This window comes from Lissotriton helveticus, chromosome 8 (assembly GCF_964261635.1).
Source record: "Lissotriton helveticus chromosome 8, aLisHel1.1, whole genome shotgun sequence".
Lineage (NCBI taxonomy): Eukaryota > Metazoa > Chordata > Amphibia > Caudata > Salamandridae > Lissotriton > Lissotriton helveticus.
In genome coordinates this window covers 22845358-22867316 of record NC_136069.1, presented here as the reverse complement: position 1 = coordinate 22867316, position 21959 = coordinate 22845358, and the positions used below count along the sequence as shown (strand labels likewise).

General features: G+C 47.1%; 1 protein-coding gene across 1 annotated transcript in view; it reads right to left on the bottom strand.

Annotated features, from left to right (window-relative positions):
• LOC144772241 (general transcription factor II-I repeat domain-containing protein 2-like) overlaps positions 1-20183 on the bottom strand; it is a 96860-nt gene extending 76677 nt beyond the window's left edge. Inside the window, exons 1-2 of the mRNA XM_078656410.1 lie at positions 19966-20183; positions 6209-6333 (exon numbers count right to left, since the gene is read on the bottom strand). Of these exons, the coding sequence (XP_078512536.1) occupies positions 6209-6326 (118 nt within the window). The 5' untranslated portion in view covers positions 6327-6333; positions 19966-20183. The remainder of the gene's footprint in view (positions 1-6208; positions 6334-19965) is intronic.
• Between the last annotated feature and the right edge of the window lie 1776 nt (positions 20184-21959).

Genomic DNA, 21959 nt, shown 5'->3' with positions numbered 1-21959 from the left:
CCTAGTGTATCTGCCATTGTATGACCCAGTGTCTACCATGTGTGGGATCCCGGCGATGGGATGGATCCAAGTATGGGATGTCATTTCTCTGCCGTTTCTCAACTAACTCCCCCCTCTCCCCCTTTTCCCCCAGAACCTCAACATGTGGTAATTCTCGTGCCAAACTCCCCTCCCACCCCCCTCCCCACCTCCCTCCCCTTCCAGCTGCGTCCCAACTGGGGACCAGACTATCCATGGGAGCGGGTGTAGGGAGTCGCCCAAGGATTCGTCCTCCTCCCCTCCGGATGTGGGGCCCTCCGATTCCTCCCCGTCATCTCCTTCAGAACGGACTCCCTTCCTCAGGCAACTGAATCTCGATCCCGCAGCGGAGACATTGCCTGGGGACTCAGATCTGCCTTCTCTCTTTTCCGCCATGCCTCGGGTTCTGTAAGGTGTTGCCGTTGACTTCTGTTGCGTCCTACGTGGTCTCCGCCGCTGCGGTTTTGGCAGCTCCCATCTCGACCTTTCCCTTACCGACCTGTCCAGTGCCTCTCGGCCAGCCGTTTCCCTGCTATTCAAGATGGGTCGTTCCTCGAGCCACTGCCACGCGTCGTCCGGGTGTGCAAAAAAGGTAGATGTATCCTTGTATATCACCTTGAGTTTGGCGGGGAAGAGGAGCATATATTTGATGTTTAGCGACCTCAACTTCGCCTTCACCGAGTCAAACGAGCGGCGTTGCTTTGCGACCTCCTGGCTGTAATCAGGAAAGATCATTATAACATTGTTCTCTGAGCGGATCTCTCCCAAGGCTCTGGCTTCCCGTAGGATCATGTCTCTGTCCGCAAAGTTCAGGAAGCGTGCTATAACTGGTCGTGGTCTCGCACCCTCCGGTGGCTTGGCCAGTAGCGCCCTATGGGCCCTCTCAATTATGAAGCACGGGGAGAACTGCGCAGTCGGGAAAGTAGTTTTCAGCCAGGTTAGTAGGAAGGCGGACATGTCCTTGCCCTCAATCCCTTCTCTAAATCCTACAAAACGGAGGTTGTTGCGCCTTGACCTGTTCTCCGCATCATCCACTTTCCATTGCAGTTGGCGGTGGGAGGCCTGTAGTTCCGCCATGTCTTTCTTGAGCGTGGTGATCGACTCCTCGTCTTCCTTCAGTTGTGCTTCCGTCGCCGTCACTCTGTCAGCCAGGTTTCGAAAATCCTGTCGTAGTAGGGTTACCTCAGACCCCACCTCCCCGATCTTAGTCTCCAGGGCCGAACGCGACGCCTGAATGTCCGTCCTGGACGCCTGGATGGCCTCCATTAGCATGGCCGTGTCGTTGCGTGCGCCGGGCTGTGTGGGCTGGTGATCCGCCAGCGGCCGCGGTGCAGCGAAGTTATCCATAGGGCCCTGTCGCGTGACCTTGGGCGTCCGGTCTGTCTTCCCCATTGTCTTGCCTCCTGCAGACTCGGGAGTAGGTGTGGAGAGTCTTGCCTTTGCAGACGTATGGGGCCACTTCAGATTGTAAAGATATATAGATCAGCCTCTGATGGCACAGTCTTACTGGCCCCCCCGCAGTCGCTCAGGGGCCTCCTCCGCCTCAGCTGCTGTCCCCGCTAGGTTTACCGGTCCTCCGCTGGGGGCTCCGCTCCACCGCGCAGCACCACACACTCCGCGTGGCAGGTCTATCAGGAGCACTTACCCCCATACGTTCAGCCCTCGCGGGCCACAGGACACCTCCTCCAGCACTGTGTCCCGGTGTCTAGCTCTCAGGGCCCTCGGATCTTCCTTCCGCCATATTGGTGTAGGCTGGTGCTGCAGAAGGGGGTTCGTCGCAGCTCCGCTGGTGCTGTGTGGCCGGCCCCTTGCTCCACCGCACTGCAGCCTCTATGTAGTGTCACGTCGGGGGCCGGGTGGGGCTGCCGTGCGATCTCGTCGGTGTCAGCCGCCTCAGTCTCTGCCGGCCGCCATCTTGGTAAAGGCGGTCGCCCGTTCGCGGTCACTTCAAGCCGCCGTTGTCCACCCGCCACCCGCGTCCAATTTCACCTGGGAGCAGGGCAGGTCCGGAAACCTCCGACAGGAGTGCGTCCAGCCGTCGGATCCTCGGGAAGGGCTCTAGGGTTGCCGGAATCCTCAGCGCCTCGCGGTCTCCATCATGGCCGCCGGGTGTCCGCCTCGGTCAGCTTCACGCACGGTTTCCCCGTGTAGTTAGACGAGCGCCGGCCGAGCGGCGCTACAGCCAGGTGCCACAGTGTGTAGTCGCCTTTCCGGTGTCACGTCCAGCTCATGCAGGATGGGATATGTCGGATTTCTGGGCAGCTCGGCCGGAGCTCCGGCAGAGCACGTCTAGTCAGCCATGCTGCTGGCCACGCCCCCTCGTAACTCCCACTATCTTGACTCCAATATTAGCACTCCGCACATACTGCAGATAGTACAGAACACGCTTGCCAGAGTGATCCATGATAATCCCAGGAGCCAATCAGCCGGTGTGGGCTGGATGCCCTACGCTGGCTCCCCATCAGAAAGCGCATTGTGTTCAAAGTCATCTGTATGGTGCACAAGGCCATTTTTCTCCCCAGCCCAGTGGGGATTAAAGATATGTTCCACTGGCATACTCCAGGTAGACATTGTTGCTCTGCCAACCGTAACCTGCTCACTGTGCCTATGACTCCAAGAAAGGGATGGGGAGATACAGCCTTTACGACTGCTGCAAGCAGACTTTGGAATTCTCTCGCAATACCGGTCGGCAATCTCAGAGCTGCTGACTTTCCGAAAGGCACATAAAACCTGGTTCTACACTCTATGAAATTATAATCAAAATCAAGAATCAGATAGTTAGGTATGGAGGGACTTAATCTGGTGAGCATTGCACAAACCCACAAATCTGTCCAGCGACAAGCATCTGCTGTTTTTGTCCTGGGATGCCAGGCTCCCAAGATGAAATTAACTACCTCCAGAGGATGGTGAAGCTGTTCAGCGATCACTGCTCATTCTCTATGCAAGAAGGTGGAGGTTGCGACATCAGATCTTTCCAGAGGAGCAGCCAGATTGTAGGTCAGATGTTCAAGCCAAGGAGTTGTGCCCAGTCCAGACCCACTAGCTGGAGAACTCATGGCAGGAGTGGTATCGGCGGAAACGCATACAGGAGTTGGAGTTCCACTCTAGACACAACGCGCCTCTGAGTGAAAGACGCCTTGGAAACGCCACCATACCGAAGTGCTGACATTGCGCGTACTTGGCAGTGGGAAAAAGTTTGACCCAAGAGACTCCTCATTCGTCGAAGAGACCATGTGCCACATCCGTGTGTAACTGTCATTCGTGATCAGTTAGTCGCCAATGGCTGAGCTCGTCCGCCCTGGCATTCAGTGATCCTGCAAAGTGGATCACCATCAGGAAAATTCCTTGGTAGACCAGCCATTTTTAGAGGCACAAGTCCTCCTCACACAGAGTCTGTGACACCACCCAGCCCTGTTTGTTGTTGCACCACATCTTGGTAGTGTTGTCCACAAGTACCTTTACCAGCCTCCCCATGATGGATGACCCCCTAAAGGCTTTCAGCGCCAAACAAATGGCCCTCAGCTCATGGAGGTTAATATGGAACAGGGACTGCGCCGGAGAGTGTAGACCTCTGATCTCCACCAGAGCCGACCTGACTGAAATAGAGGACCAAGGCTAAAAGATCAAGATCATGCTCTGAATGTCCTGAACTCTCATCCCTGGAGGGAAGGCACGAAACCGAAATATGTCCAGAATAGCTCGGATGAAAAAGAGTGTCTGAGATGGAGTCCGGCACGTTGATAACGAGCCCCAAAGATGACAGGAGGCTTGTCATCATCTGGATGCAGTTGACGATTGCCTGGGGCGAGCCCATTTTCGAAAGCCAGTCGTCGAGTTAGGGGAAGACGGGCACCCCTGATCTCCAAAGATGGCTTCCACCACCGCTATCACATGAAAATAGAAGAGGGGATGCTGTGACCAAAGGGGAGCACAGCAAACTGAAAATGGTCCTCTCCCACCACAAACTACAGATAGCACAGATGGGCCGGCAGGACCAGAAAATGGAAATAGGCGTCCTGCAGGATCAACACCACCATTGAGACTCCAGGGTCGAGGGCAGACAAGGTCTGGGCCAAGGTGAGCATTCTGAAAATCTTCTTGCGAAAGAAGAAGCTGAGAGGGCACAGGTCTAGGATAAGCCGAAGACCGCTATCCTTTGTGGGCACCAGAAAGTAGCAGGAATAATGACCACATCCAGCTTCTAGCACGGGCACCCTCTTGATGGCCCTTTTTGCCAAAAAGGACTTGCACTTCCTACGGCAAAATGGAGAGATGGCCCTCCAGACTGAGTGGTACGATGATCTTGGCCACGGGATAGTGGGCACCTCAGCCTCTCCCACAACATTGATTGGTTCTCTGTTGCCGTGGGATAAGCTGGAGGAAGGGAATGCCTCAGACAAAGCCACAAAAGAAGCATTGAAAGTGTTGCCGGCAAGGCTGGGTAGAAAGGCTTACAGAGCAAGTGGTAGCCCTACTCTTGAAGCTTTCAAGGGCAGAATCAGCCTTGTTCCCGAACAGGCTAGTATAATCAAACAGCATGTCCACCAGGGAGGACTGCACATCGCCTGAGGACCCAGTTGAATGCAGCCACAAATAGCAACACTGGTGCCTATAGCCCAAGCCCTAGGGAAGAGGTGTGGCGCCGCGGCTAGGGCGACTGACTCCGGAATCTGGGGATCACGGTTCGATCCCCAGCACCGGCGGCAGATTACCCCAACACCATGTGACTCTGTGCAATAGCTTGCTTAATCTTCCCGACGGCCCCCAGCGCCTAGAGTGATTGTGTGCTTTACAAATGTGGATTATTATTATCCGATGCGGCTGGTGGTGTTAAAGCCACAACAAATTGTGAACTTGGTTGCATCACGATAATCCTGAATGGCTGTGACAGAACAGCGTCAAGGTCTTCAATAACACTGGGGAGGACTTGCTTCACAGAGACCCATGGGATATGAGATTAACGACCTAGTAAGCAGGAAGCATTAATGGACCTTACGGCCAAACTGGCGGATGAGAAGAGGTGTTTACCCAATGTCTCCACTCACTTTGATTCCCTGTCAGGGTGGAGTAATAGGAAATTTTTTGGGGTTAGTCCAGCTGGTGGAGGCCGAGGCTCTCAAGTACTACAACAACAAGCATTTGCAATGCAATAGGTCTCGCATTTGTTAAAGTTAGAGCTGATGGCGTTGAAAATGGCATTTTTTTTTTAATTTATTGTTTGCAGTGGAGTAATTATATGTGTATAGCGTTATTGCCATTGGTATGAAAAAGCTAACTTAAAAAACATTGCCATTTTTAATGTGAACAGCTCTAACTTTGTCAAATGTGGGACCAATTCGTGAGCTGCTTTATTTCATTGTCGCTTATTGGAGCAAGGGCCACTGCAACCTTGACAACAATCCCACCAGAAACCGGACTTGATGAACGGAGCACTACAGCACTGCATGGGTAAGAAGGCATAACGCCGGGTCCTTTACTCCCAAGCTGTCACTACAAAGCAATCAAACAACAAATAGGGAAGGGAAGAAGAGAAGGGGCACCGGGGACAAATGGAACCCCACCAGCTCTTTACAAACAAGTCAGATTACTGGGCAAAAGCACTCACTCCTCTCTTCACTGAAATACGGCTAACCAGCCAATTACCACCCTCTTGGAAGGCCTCGATAATCTCGCCAATTTTTAAGTCAGGAGATAAAGCCCAGCCAAGGAGCTACAGTTTAGTTGCCCTTCTGGACAAGAAGGCAACATTTTCTGCAGGCACTCTCCTGGAGGAACTCCAGCTATGGGCTGAAACACTGTTTTTAAACATTTCATGAAGATTTAGCAAACATGATCAAAGTTATTAGCAAAACCAAAAAAGCAGGCGATATGTATATTACTAACCACCACAAGAGTTAGGAAAGCGAACTGGGGAGGAAAGAGTTTCATTAACAGCACAGCCAGTCTGTGGAACTCCCTTCCATTGCATCTTAGGACCATACCTACCCTTCTTGCTTTTAGAAAGGAATTTAAGACTTGGCTGTTTAGCAATTAGCAATACCCCAACTCAGTATGCTGACGTCCCTGCAAGCACCTAGATACCTGCGGGTAGACGCACACTATACAAGTTTCTATAACATAACATAATAAGATATTGAGGTTATTTAGGTAAAATAGTTGGAAACATTCGCCCTTCACCAGCTCTTCTCACCTGCGCCACGAAACCCGGAGTTCTCCCTTCGGACTGTTCTATTCAGATGAGGGCTCCCCCTTCCATCTGAGTTCAGAGACTTCAGACACTGGGCTTCCTCTCTGTTGATAGTGAACATTGTACACCTGAAAAAAATAGAAAAATCTCGATGAAAATACGATCTTAGCCATTTTAAATATTTACTTTGCTGTGGAAGCGAAGAACCTTTTTATTTTATTAAACATTGTTCAGACTGAAGATGAGTTCCTGAGCAGACTTGGATTGCTAATTTTTTTCATGCAGTGTTTGCTCTTTCTAAAGGCTCTCTGTGGATTTTCTGTAGAGGGCATACACTTGTAGTGCAGAATGAGCTGCAAGACTGCTTCGGTTATACAGAATGTGTGGTTACTAGACCACTAGTCAAGTGTGGAAGTGAGTTGACATCGTCCTGCCACAATTTTTGAAAAGTGAATGACATCCACCCTACTCCGTGAGTGGGTGGAAAAGTGTCCGCTTTAATGTGAACTGAGTGCTGGGATGAACTTATGACACACCACAGAGGCTATTAAGAAAGATCAATGCATGCTGTATCAGAATCACATACACTTGCAATGTGGCCTTTCAGGTAGTGTACCGTCCCCTGTCTCTGACAACAGGGTGTGAGAAGAGCCATCTAAGGAAGGCAAAACTGCACAGGTTACTGCTCAATATGTAAACCATCATTGATTATGAGGTATAAATGCCTCTAATGTGACAAGTGACATTCCCCTGTGCTCCCACTTTACCTAAATACCACGGGAAACAAATGTATTAACACCAATCAACTAACTCTTAATACACCTCACTTTATTTTTTCTGCAGACGTTATAAGCAATTATAGAGTACCATCTGTTTACTTTAAAATTTTTCACTTTGAGCCATTTCTCAATTAAGATAATGTGAAAAGTATACACTTAATTTACCAAAGGTAAAAAGAAACATAGAATGCGTATAAAAACAAGTAACAAACTATTAGTTTGCTTTACAGGTGTATGTTCACAGGTGTTAGGCCCACTAATAGCTGGCAAGGACAGCGCAGCAACAGAAGCCTGGCATTTCTGGCTTGACTGTTCCCAAGAGGGGGCAAGACTTATTTGCATATGGCTGGGTCCAAACTGAGATGACGTAGTGAGCAAAAGAATAATGGGTAGGGATGCTACCAAGAAGGTTTACCAGTGGTTAGACAAATTGCAAGCATTCTGCCCATCACCTTTTGTGCATTTCATGTACGTCCCAAAGTGGCCATGCGTACGTCCAGACGTGAGTCCCGTGCTCACTGTGTCACTGAAACCAAGCTGTACCCGGCTGATGAGCCCATAACTAGGGCGAAGCCGGTCCTGGGTTGCTTGTGTTCCAGTTTAGTGAGGACCTGGCCTGGTAGTTCGGGCTGGGCTGTTCCCATGAGTAGCAGGAGCAAGACTGATTTGCATATCCACACCGACCTCCAGATCCGACTTCCAGATCCACACCGACCCCAAGACCACACTCAGAGGCACACTCCTCTACAGGCCACCAGGACCCCGTGCACAATTCAGTGACGACATTACTGACTTTATCACCCCACACGCCCTCCCCTCCGAGGACTACATTCTATTGGGAGACCTCAACTTTCACCTGGAAAAGAGCAATGACAGCAACGCCACCACCCTTCTGGACAATCTCGCCAACCTCGGACTCAAACAACTTGTCACTAACCCCACCCACATTGCAGGTCACACACTCGACCCTATCTTCACCTCCAGCAAACATGTCTCCTTCTGTCACACCACAGCTCTCCATTGGACGGACCACAGCTGCGTTCACTTTATCTACAATAAGACCACAACCCACTACCATCCTCAACCTACTCTGCGAAGAAACTGGAACAAAATCACCATCGACCAGATCTCCTCATCGCTTCTTCAAACCCCCCTGCCCACTCCTCAAACCCCGACCAAGCAGCCATTAACCTCACCCAATGGCTATCCAACAGCGCCGACATCCTAGCACCGTTGAAAAAACATCAAATCAAACTAGGCAGCAAAAACGCCTCCTGATTCAACGATGATCTTAAGAAATCGAAGAAACTCTGTCGCTCCCTCGAGAAGGCCTGGAAAAAAGACCCAAACACCAGCACCAGGGACGCCTTCAAAAACGCCACCCGCATACACCACCAACTAATCCGGTCCGCCAAGAAAGCCGCATTCATAGACCGACTAGATAACAACGCCCACAACAGCAAGGAATTATTCAACATCGTCAAAGAATTTACCAACCCCTCAGCCAACTCCAACGACATCACCCCCTCTCAAACCCTTTGTGACTCCCTAGCTTCATTCTTCCACAACAAAATCGCAGACATCCACAACAGCTTCGACAACCGACCCGGAGACCAACCCACCCAACCTTCTGCAGGACCTTCTCCCCCCTTGAACATCCTTAATGACTAGAACCCAATCTCCACTGAGGACACCATCCGCCTGATGAACTCCATCCACTTAGGATCCCCCACAGACCCATGCCCTCACCACATCTTCAACAAGGCAGACGCCATCATAGCACCACACCTCCGAGACGTCATCAACTGCTCCCTCAAATCCGCCACCTTCCCGGAAAGCTGGAAACACGCAGAACTCAGCGCCCTTCTTAAAAAACCCACAGCTGACCTCACCGAACTCAAAAACTACCGCCCCATCTCGCTCCTTCCATTCCCGGCCAAAGTCATCGAGAAAGCTGTCAACAACCAGCTCGCCGCCTTCCTCGAAACCAACAAATCCCTCGACTCCTCACAGTCCGGCTTCCGAGCCAAACACAGCACTGAGACCGCCCTCATCGCAGCAACAGACGACATTCGAACTCTACTGGACAATGGAGACACAGTCGCCCTCATCCTCCTCGACCTCTCCGCAGCCTTCGACACAGTCTGCAATAGCAACCTATTACAGCGCCTCAGAAACATCGGAATCCAAGGAAAAGCACTGGAATGGATCACCTCGTTCCTCACCGGAAGAACCCAGAGAGTCCGCCTCCCACCATTCAAGTCAGAAGCCACTGAAGTCATCTGCGGCGTACCACAAGGATCTTCACTCAGCCCCACCCTCTTCAACGTATACATGAGCCCCCTCGCGACCATCGCACGCCAACACAACCTCAACATCATCGCCTACGCTGATGACACTCAACTGATCCTATCACTCACCAGAGACCATAACACTGCAAAAACCAACTTACACGAAGGAATGAAAGAAGTAGCCGAGTGGATGAAGCACAGCCGTCTGAAACTGAACTCAGACAAAACAGAAGTCCTTATCTTAGGTACCTCCCCCTCCGCCTGGGATGACTCTTGGTGGCCAGAGGCCCTTGGGAAAGCACCCATCCCGACGGACCACGCACGGAACCTGGGCGTCATCCTGGACTCCTCACTCTCTATAAACAGACAAGTCAACGCCGTTTCATCATCCTGCTTCAACATTCTTCGCATGCTCAAAAAAACATTTCGCTGGATCCCCACCGAAACTAGAAAAACGGTCACCCACGCACTGGTCACGAGCCGCCTGGACTACGGAAACACCCTACACGCCGGTACCACCGCAAAACTCCAGAAAAAACTCCAACGCATCCAGAACGCTTCAGCCAGACTCATACAAGACATCCCGCGTAAAGACCACATCTCTGGTCACCTGAAAAACCTCCACTGGCTCCCCGTCAATAAGAGGATTACTTTCCGCCTCCTAACCCACGCACACAAAGCACTTTACGAACTTGGACCCGAATGCCTCAACACACGACTCTCCTTCTACACCCCCTCCCGCCAGTTTCGATCCTCCAACCAAGCCCTTGCTACTGTACCTCGCATCAACAAAACCACCATGGGAGGTAGATCCTTCTCCTACCTGGCAGCTAAAACCTGGAACTCACTTCCCACCCACCTTCGCCTCACTCAGAACCACCTAGCATTCAGAAAGCAACTTAAAACTTGGAAATTCGACAAGTAATTCCCCACCCTTCTTCAAGCGCCTTGAGACCCTCTGGGTATGTAGCGCGCTATATAAATCATTTGACTTGACTTGACATATGGATGGGTCCAAACTGGAGTGGTGTAGAAGCAAAAGAACAATAGGTTGAGATGCTACCCTGAGAGATTGCCAGTGGTTAGACAAAAATTGCAAGCATTCCTATCACCACCTTTTGTGTGTTACCAGTGGATAAGTTACAACAATCCCTTTGCATAGAGGACATAATAGATTCTTTGCATAAGCTGAAGACTTTACTGGAGGGGGCATGGTAGCCTAAAACTATGAAGCAGGGAACTGAGGGAGCCTGCAACACAAGCCCTACTCCCACACCTAAAGCAAACTATCTTCAGGAAAGCCTATAGTGCTGACCCATGAAGGTTCTGGGGAACCGGTGAGGCCGACTGTGTGTTCAAGTAGCAAGAAAATAAACATGGATAATAATTCAATTCTGGCTCTTGGAAATGAGCTTCAGGAAGATGAAGATGAGGTGCAGGATCAATACTCAAATGCAAAACAGCATCTGGACAGTTTTAAACCATACTTAAGCAAGCAACGCTTAATAAAACTTAGCAAACTACACAGAAAGGGGCCAATCCAAGTTGCAGACGCTACTCGAACCACAGAAACCTCCGGAGGGAGAATGCATGCTATCTTTGATTGTATTCTAAACATAGAAAGATGGGTGCCGCAGCAAATGACAAAAGTATTCTGTTCAGTTAAACAACCATAAGTTAGACCTAGACGGGTAACAAAATAGGAATTACATATTTCAAGAGAAAGAGCCGCCTTAACTCACAGAGGGAAACAATAACTCAGGAGATGTGAGCTCATTACTCGATAATGATAAGATACAACAGTATACCGAGCAGGAGCATTAACCAGAAATGAAGAGCTCACCAGCAGGAAACCTTGGGATGGACAGTAATAAAAAACAAAGGATAACTCCTAGTGATGAAAATAGATTCGACCTCCCACGAGGAGAAGACAAGAATCGACTTATTCTCTTGAAAAGCTCCAAAGGCATTTCAGATAACGTAAAATGTTAACATTCCCCCCAGGGATCGAAAGATAGGGAGCTGATCATCCATTAAAAGAAAACACATTCAACATTGAAAACTTTTCGTCGGTCACTTGGCGTAATCCTAGTTACACCTTAGTGAAACACATCTGTCAACACGCCGGTCAATCAAGAGACTCAGGGGCTTTAAAGTACAGACAAAGCACATGGGGCAGGTGCATTATCACACGTCTTAATTGATTTTCATCCCATGTATGTATCTGAAGGGCCATTTGATATCTTAAACAGAAACCACATACTAAGAATGTTGCACCACTGTAGCCAGCTGGAATATAAACCCTGGTGATTTCTTTTTGTTTAAGGGTTCTGTTCAAATGGGACAGTAAATCCAAAAAGGAATATATAAGAAAGCGCTGGGGAACGGAAGCGTTATACTTAAAGAATTTAAGCAAGAGCACCATATGGAGGATTGGGGATAATTATGAATGTGGTCGCAACAATTAAATATCCACAGTTTCTAAAGTATGTTCCAAATCTTCAAGAGGGGTAAAAAACAAATGTCCTTGACACACATGGTAGCTTTTAAAGGACTTGTTGCCTCTTCAAGTGAAATCAATACCCGGACAGTTACCCTTGCTGAGAACCACCAAAACGTGAGATAGGCTAGCTTTCCAGACTATGTGAACGCAGAAGTTCAATAACTGTTATATTTCTGAGAAAGGGAGCCTAAAGTCGATCAGAGGGGCCCCCTTAAACATTTGCTCCAGGAACACTGCAGGATGGGACCGCCAGCTAAAGGAAAGTAGTTGTGACTTTGCCTCTTTTCTTAACGGCTATCAAATTATTGGTTTCCAGAAAACCTGGAAAACTTTGGAGATCATGATGCAAACCTATATCAATCTAGACGTTACAGCTATAAAGGGTTCGAAGTGGAGACCAAGTGGTGGTCTCTAAATACTATTAAAAGCAGAAGCGGGTATAAAAGCTACCAAGTCTCAGCAAGTTCAGGAATCTTAATGGCTGCTCGAGTGATATACAACACTTATGTGCGGTTATGTGTGATTACATCTATATTACCCCCCACCTTTATAACAGAGACTAAATAACTAAATACTCTGTTGAAACAGGTGTAAACCGCGATGGACTTAAATTAAAATTCATGGTGCTATTGACGGGCAACTTTATAACACATTATTACATCAAGAAGAGGATGCCATAGAAAAACCTACAGCTGATCACACTTTTAAAGTTCCTGGTGCAGTTTTTAATAAAATCAAAAAGAAACGATCAGCAAAGTTAATTTGTTTCACCTTATTGGAAATAGGACTTTGTCGCCTTAATGGGAGATTTGCTCGAGCTACCTTCAGTACGAGGGAATTGTAATTCAACAATTTATTATACAGTAATGCATTTAGCAGATTTTCAGACGATAAAAGACTTGTATATTATACACAGACCTGAAAGCGAGCACAATCCACAGCATCTAACATTAAACAAAAATATTGAAAACTTCACCCGAGATAAAAAAAAACTAGAGGGCAAAGCTAGGAAAAAGTTTGTATGGTCCTGTTCCTTGTATAATCATCTAGAAGATATGGTGTAAACCTTTCTGTACGGACACTGTGAAAGAAGCTAAATCGGTGATAAACACCGAGGCATTGGACATCCAGAGTTGTACTACACTTCTAAGAGATATATTCGACTTTCTAACATCACAATCTCTAAGTTCTTTAACCTCAAGAAATCAGCTAAGGCAGCACCAGACAAAAATCCTCAAAGTTAAAAATTAAAATAAATGTCAAGCCAACTAAAACACCTATACAAAATGGCCTGGATAACTCACGCCATTAAACAGGTAAATAAATGGCAGAAAACAGAAATCTACAATATTAAGAGAAAAGACCAAGAACAACTATGGATTGAACTGCTAGATGCAATCCGTACAAAAAATGCAAAGATGTTCTGGGGGATAGTGGGTTTGGGAACCAACACAATCAGGATAGGGGAAGACTGTCATATTCCATAATTGAAGAGGCGTGGGAGAGATTGGTTGATAAAGTTTGTCACACTGCATTTAGTTAATTGTTGCATGCTGAAGAATAAAGACGTGCAAACCAGAGGTCCACGTGTGGCGTGGTCTGTTACATGCTCCCAGACTAGGGAGGACATTACAACTGGTGGCAAGATAAGGGATACGTGCCCCCCAACAATACAAGACTGCTCTCCCTGAGAGTTTGAGGTGGTCCAGCAAACTGCTTGTGCGTGCCTTGTGCGCCTCAAGAATCGGTCTACAGTTGGGGTATTCGGAGTCAAGGTGCAACTCCAGCTTTGGAGAGACCCTCGAGGAAGGTGAAGGCCCGACGGAGGAGCACAGTCAGTAAGCCTGCCAAAAATCTACTGGTAAGGCAAAAAGAAGAGATACTGCAACACAGCATAATACACAGCCCGCATCTACACAAAGCAGAAACGCTAAACACAGTGACAGCAAGGTACGAAGAAGTGCTAAAGTCAGCGACAGCCAGGTACATGCATATAGTCGGGAGCGGTGAAGAACACATGCAAGTAGCAAAATCATTACTCACTGTGAAAAAGGAAGAGGGAACCAGCCGTCCTCAGCTCGGCTGTGACAACCCAAGCACCAGGGAGCAAGCTAATGCTTGCAGGGGTACTACCAAACAAGTGACGCTGAAGACCAAAGATTGACTGAACAGCACATACTCTCAACATCAGTAGGAAACAGCACAAAATTGGATTTTGTTGTGTTCCTGAAACCACCACCTCCATTCAATACCCCCAAAAAGCAGAATATAAGTAGCAGATGGACTGACTGGTTTGAAACATTTGAGAACCACAGAGGCTACAGTAGAAACTGATGACAAAAAGATAATCAAATACTTACAAAAACTTTGCATGTGACAGAGTAAAGGAGGTGATAAAGAACATATCACAAGCTGGAGAAATATCATACCATCAAATCAAGAAGACGCTGGAGGCCAAGTTCAATCCAATGCCGAATGTCAACTAAGAATGGTACACTTTCAACCAGGCAAGACAGCAACCTGTTAAGAAGATGGATGAGTTTGTTGGGAGACTTGATACGCTTATAAAGCAGTGCAAGTTCAATTAATTCAATGATGAAGAAGCCACGCGTCTTAGAGTTACCAATGGTTGCCTCTCCAACTCACTCGACGTTGCATGCGGAGAGAAATGTACAGTTTGGAGTAACCGCTCATGGCTGCAAGAACGGAGGAATGTGCCTATCAACAAGCTACTGATATGGAAATTGGAACAACCCAAAATTAATCAGCATTGAGTATAAAAAGTAATCAGAAACACAAGGCAGAAGCAGACTGATGTCTCAAGAAAAATAAGTTATGTTTCCGCTGTGGATTTTACTTTCCAAATGAAGGTAAATAAATGTCCTGCTATCGAACAAATATGCAAAAGCTGCAGGAAGGAAAACCATTTCATAACGGTTTGCAAAGCAAAAGAGAACGTAAGTGTGTGACGATGAAACAAGAAGATGGAAACCAGAAAGTTCCAGAAGCTCACTAGCCACTCACACAAGAACAAACAGCAATATCTATTAAGGCTAGTGGAAACGGAACGAGGTTGATAGTTATCAAATTCATCATTCAACGGTTCTTTGATGTCATCATCGAATGGTGATGAGGAAAATGGATGTGCAATGGTGATAAAAGTCACAGGATTGGTCACTTGCAATAAAAGACAAGTCAGAAAAGAATCACCACATAAAGCAACAAAGTTCCTTTGGACATTGTCCTAAAATGACGCTCAAGATGAATGGATACCTTACAGCTTCCATTATACACAGCGGTACATCCATAAACATCAGAGCCGGCACAAAAGTACAAATGAATGCTACTTGTGTATACCTGGGCAGCTTCGACACCCTTGCAGAGTAAAGGATCCTCTGTGGTGACCAAGTGGCAGAAGAAAATGGCAGTGCAAGTGCTGATTCATGTACTCCCAGGTACTTCATTGAGGTATGCTTACTAAGTTTCAACACTGCTGCTGACATGGGACTGATTTCTATTACCTACAACTTGATGAACATTTTGAAGTAGTGAGTCAATTCCAGACATTATTTTCCGGACTCTGGAAACTTACAACAATGAAGGTAGAGCTTCACATTAATGAAGAATTTTGCCATGTTGCACAGCGACACCATGAAATTTGTTTTTCACTTAAAGGTAGCTGTTGTAAAAGAACTAGAAATACTGTCAAAGCAGGATATCATTGAGCTCTCTGCTGATTCGACACCATGGGGTTCACCCATTGTGGTGGTACCAAAAAAAGAACAGTGGAGTTTCAGCGTGTATTTGTGTTGGTATGCGACACACCAACAGAGCAATCGAAAGAGAAAGACATCCAGGTCCACACATTGCAAACATGATCACAAAGCTGAATGGTGCCAAAGTCTTTTACCGCCTTGACCTGACCATGGGCTACCATCAACTTAAAATGGAAGAAAACTGCAGGTACATTGCTACTTTAAAACATATTGGTTTGTTCTGATATAAAAGACCGTTTTGGTATGTCGTCAATTGCAGAAAGTTTTAAAGATGTCATTTGTCGAGTAATTCGGCCTGTAACACATGCTTTGATGATATACTGGTGATGATATACTGGTGTTTGGGGCTACACAAAAGAAAAATGAAGAAGCACTCACACAAGAATGCAGTCTGCTTGCCAATGCAGGTCTCGCACTAAATGCTGAGAAGTTGGATTTCACAGAAACAGACTTAAATTGTGTAGGCATATTTTCTCTGATAAGGGGATGGCTCTAGACCCAGAAAAGTTACAAGCAGTGTCATCTACGTGCCCTCCAGAAGATGTGAACATGCTGCGATCCTTCTTAGGCATGCCTAATTTTTGCTCAAGGTACATTTGTGACTTTACCACTAAGTGCCCATCTAAGAGGACTAACTAAACAAGATGTTCCGTTTGAATGGTCATCTGAATGTGACTGAAGTTTCAAGAAAATAAAACATGCAATTGAAAAAGTAACTGAAATGGCTTATTTTGTTCCGAAATTGCATACAGAGATTGTGGTGAATGAAAGCCTGGTGGAGTTGGGAGTGATCCTTGCACAAAGTAATGGACAATCTGATGCTCAGAGACACACTGTGGCCTATACTAGTCGGAGTCCATCTCAGACTGCACATGCTTATTCTCAAGCAGAAAAAGAAAGCTGTAGGGTGTGCATGTGAACACTTCCATGTGTTTCTGTACAGAAAGCATTTCACCCTTGTTACAGATCATCAAGAGTTGCTCACCTGTTTTGTAAATCCGAAAGCCAAAATGCCCCTTCACATTGAGAGCTGGGTGTTGCGCCTGCACAGTATGATTAGACTATTGTGCACAAACCGGAGAAAGATCAAAACCCTGCAGACTACTTTTCACGAGTGCCGCCACAGCATCATAGCACAACATCCAAAGCAGCTGATGCCTACATCAATTTCATAGTAAAGTGTGCCTGCAGCTCTTTCTTTTGAACAGATTGCGTCAGTTACTGATACTGACAAAGACATGCTTCAGCTAAAGGAAATTATTACAACACAATCATAGAGGAAGCATACTCTACTTCTTACAGATGATGTGGAGTACCAGAAAGTCAAAAATGTTTGTGAAGAACTTTGTCACCTGTGATAGCGGCATACTAAGTGGAGCAAGAAGTTATCTGTGAAAGCCTGAGACAACAAGTTACTTAACTGGCATATGAAGGACATTGTGGTACTGCTGCAACCACAAGAGCCTTCAGGGATTTAGTGTGGTTCCCGCGTCTTGACAAACGAGTTGAAAGGAAGCTTAAAGCCTGTCATCTATGTGTAGACACGCTTGAGGCACTGTTTTTTGAGAAAGGAGGCCAAGTTCTTGTTAAGCAAAAGCAGACACTCCAATTGATGCCGAACTGCTAAATGTCCTGACCAGCAATGGACATATGGTAACTACCCAACGACCTGGAAAATCCATAGCCAAAGATTCATCACACTTTAGGACTTTGCATGAATGTTAGTCAGCTCCAGACCTCACTTGTGAGGCAAGTCCATGTGAGTGCCAAAGTCAAGCATCCAACTCTTCTCCAGAGATGCAGATGAATACACCCCTCCTCTATCTCATACAACTAGATCTGGAAGGCTGGTGCGAGTACACCTCAACAACTCATTGCTGAGTTGTAATACGGTATATGTGCATATATTTGTTTGTACATTTTATTTAACAAAGTGGGAGATGTTATGTTTTGTGTTTATATGCAGTCCAGTGGTTGTCGGCAGCAGAGTCCTTACAAGTATTACGTAAGCTGATGGGTGTGGCTGGGTTTGGTTAATTTATTTATTTTATTTATTTTAGAGGTTTTATATAGCGCTGGCTGGACCCGGGGGCATCAGAGCGCTTTACATATTGTGAGCCAGAAGGTAAAAACTCCGGGACCCAAAAACATAGCAGTATTGTATATACACAACATATACATCAACATATGGGGGACTTCAGGAGGATAAATATGGGAAGACAAAAAACACCATACTGTGGAGTAAGTGGTAATAATAATTACATAGGCACAAAAAAATTAAGAAGAGCGCGGGGAAGATAGGGGAGTAAGGAAAGGGAGGATAGTGGTCAGTTAGGTTGATAAGGAAAGGGAGGGTAGGTCAATACATTGGATGGGGTTGGAGGGGGATGATGAGGGCTGAGGGTTGACGACGGAAGGGGGGTGTGAGGGAATGCGAGGGTGGTAGACAGGGAGGGGGAGGTGATGAGAGGAAGGTCGGGTAGGGCAGGTCGCAGGGGGGCGGACAAATAACGTTTGTGACGCAGTGTGGTCAGTTGCATGCTGAAGAATAAAAAAGGTGCAAACCAGAGCTCAATGTGTGGTGTGATCTGTTACATTCTGGGGAGGACGCTACAGGAAGGAAAACTGGTGAGGAAGTAACGCTGCGGTAGCTCATCAGTCATCTTCATTACCCTGAGTCCAAGTCTTCCTCACCACAGTCAAGTTTCCAATCCCTCCCTTCTTGTTTTGACTTCAAAACATTATTTGAGGCTTGTCAGAGTACAGGATGTGGAAGGGGTGGTGCTTCTATTTCTACGATTGAAGAGGAAGTCTGCCTTCTTGGGGAGGGATGTGAGTTACTAGAATTTACTTTGTGAAATGGAAGATTCTGGAGGAGGAGCTGAAGCTCATTCTGTAATAAATCACGTGGAATTATGATGTCCCATCTTATACTAGAGATTATTGTATTCTGGTTATGTATCTTTGCACCTTTTCTTGCTAACTAAATCGTGCGTGGCATTTGGCTTTTAAATTTTATGAACATCACCGGTTTTATATAGTTTTCACTCATCGATTGTATGTATTTTTAATGTATTTTTATAGTGTGTCCTTTTATGATTTTAATCTAATCGAATAAAGTGTAAAGAAGAAGACTGTGGCTTGAACTATCCGGGGCATTCATCTTTAGGAAGGCGCCAGTCTCTGCCTCCATTTCAGCAGGATAAACCAGTTTTACAACCCTTTACTTTTCTTTCCATCAGGCGGACTCTGGGTTGAGGCTGCTTTTGATCAGCCGCCAGGAGCAGCAGAATCCAAAACAACAGACTTAAATAGCGAAATGTAGAACTTCTGACAGAGAGATTTGAAACTTAAAGTCCCACAGCGAGTAAGTTGACTCTGTGCTTCGGCTCTAACTCCAGGCTCGTGTTTGGACTACTTGCACCGCCTCCGTCGGTGGTGGGGGCTCCTCACTGGTTCTGGGGGGTCACACCGGGGTCAGGCGGCTGCAGTAATGCTTCCAGGGCCTGGTTCTGGGGGAGGGTTCTTGTTTTTAAAATCCGGAGCCCCTCTTCGCGTTAGTACATTTTGTTTCACTTCTGTCTTTTCACAAGTACACACACACCTTCCAATCCTTTTCAAGCAACGCAGTGAGAATCTGGAACTCACTCCCGCCTCAGCTCCGGACCACTGCCTCCTCCCAGGCTTTCAAAAGGGACCTCAAAGTTCTCCTCCTCCAGAGACACCTCCAAAAGTGATTCACGTCCTCTTGGTATTTGGAGGAAGACGTCCCACTACTGTTATTTTCCATGCCCATGGAAGTGCCTTCCCAGGGTATTCCTGGGGTTGGAGTGTCTGCCTCTTTGGAGTATTTTCCATGTACCGGTGTCTGGTGCCCTTGTGTAACATGCACACACCACTTTGCCCTTGTAACACACGGTTTGCTACCTCTCACATGTTTTTATCTTTGATACTTGCACAAGTGCCACCTTGCCTACATAACGCTTGTTCGTGTGCCTAGCACCTTTTGCAGTATTACACCTAAAATGATACTTTGTTCTCTCTTGTAACTGCACACTTGTCACTTTTTTCTTCCTGTGCCCTTTTTACTACCTCATGTATTTTTGGCTGCTCACAACTTTTACTACCTCATGTATTCTGTTTGCTCACAATTGTCATTATTATCTTTACTACCTCATGTATTTTTGGCTGCTCACAATTTTTAATACCTCATGTATATTGTTTGATCACAAATATCACTATTATTTTTGTAACGTAACGTAACGTATGCTTTTGTAAGGTTTCTCATTATGTTCCATTTCTGTTCCTTTTGTGAAGCGCTCTGACACCTTCGGGTAAAGTCCGCGCTATATAAAACTGCATAAATAAAATAAATAAAATAAATAAAATAACACCTTACAAACAATCTTACCTTTGCTGGTCACTGGCGCCACATTTCTTCCCGGGTGAAATGCGGAGTCTGTGGACTGTGACTGGACAAGGAGGGGGGAGCGCGGTCCGGCGCTCGTCTGCTTCCACGGCTCCCCCCAACGGAGAGCAGAGGCCAGGTCTGACTCACCCCCTCTCCCTCGAGCGCAGAAACGTCGGTCCTCGCCCCGGCCCCTCCAGCACCAAAGAGACAGAGTCAGGAACAGGAACACATCATGGATGCCGCGCATGCGCAATGCTCATAGTGAAGCAATCCTGCGCAGACACAAGACACTTCGCCCAGGCGCATGCTCAGAGTGAAGCAATCCTGCGCAGACACGAGACACTTCGCCCGGGCGCATGCTCAGAGTGAAGCTTAAAGCTCTCGTGCTGTCGCCGCGCGCGCGCAGACACGAGACGCTGCTTTCGGGCGCATGTTCCTGCGTGCGCAGGGGGCCTAGCTTCGAGCTCCTGTGCCACCGCGTGCACAGACACTAAGCTCTAGCGCAAGCTCACGCGTACGCAGAACCAAAACACCGAACGCATGCGTAGAGTGAAGCATGGGGCACCTGTGCTGCAACCGCTCCCGGGCGCATGCTCGGAGTGAAAGCATGGAGCACGCGTGCTGCCACGCGCCCAGACGCAGGACACTGCTCCCGTGCGCATGCGCAGAGTGAAAGGACGCGAAGCGTATCATCTTGAGGGAAGGAGCCTGATTGAAAAGTTGAAGGCTCACTTGAGACAGCTGTCGCTTATAAGACTTTTTGTTTTTTAAAAAAAGCTCTCTGTGTTGTTCTCCTGGATTCTTGACTTTCCTGACTGTAATGATGGAAGAGGCAGGAGATAGTTGTAGGTTCTTTATTGTAGATTAACGATAAGAAGAACAGGTGATGCCAGGAAGCACAGCTGCACAGCGAAGTGGTCAGGTTACAACTGCCCCTTCCTATACAGAACCATAATGATGTAATAATCACTTCCAAAGGCACGCTCAGGCACGAGCCTTAAAGAAACATGCAACATAACACTGACTTTTGTGCATCCCGCCATTTTTGGAGATGGTCTGAGGTAACGGGTTTTTAGGTGCCAGGGGATAACACCCGAAGACCTCTGAGTTCTCCCTTGTTCCGGACCACAGAAACACGGAGTCTTCTAGTCACAGTCAGAGATCAAGTTTTATTGGCAGCTACCAAGTAACATGTGTCCTCGAAGCACGACAAACGCGGATCGTGTGTTCTCAGGAGACTGTTCGTTTTTACAGAACCAGCCTTCTCCTTATATACAGAAATAATAGCTGTAGGCAAGAATTCTTGAGTTTATGATATGGCAATACACATATTTCTACAATAATACAAAAGAGCGAAGTCATGCAGGCAAGCCCCTATTTTAGACGTCCAGTTCGTGATAGATTACCCGGCCAGGCCCGGAACTCCCATCAGATATCGACGAAACCCCAATAAAGAAAGGCACCTCCTAGTCATAAAACTGGCCATAAAAAGGGTGCGGGGACAGGTGTGTGTGTGTGTGAAAACATGATCTGGATGTAGTGAATGGTTTGTGGTATGTCGTGCATTGATGCTATCGTATTCGGCCACTGGGTGAGGAGCTGCCCAAACAGGTTTGGCTGGAGGCAATGGAGTCAGTTGGGACAGGTCAGGGGGAAGTCAAGGAAAGGTGGACGCGTCCTTTTAGATCAGACTCGGCCTTACTTAATTGACTTATCATGAGGGCAAGACACAAGATGGATGCCATTCACAAAATGGAGTCTAAGGGTTCGGAACGGAAACTATGATTTAAGGGTGTTGGCATCCCCCAATCATGACGCAAATGCATAGGGATTATGTCCTAATCATTATCGGTCTGTTGACACCAAATTCGTCATGGTACGTTGATATTTTGTGGCACGGGTATTGGATCTCGATATCGTGATAACAGTAGGGTCCAGAATTTCAGAACCACAGACCCTCCTTTTGCCCTTATGTAAGGCAATAACTCCTGTTA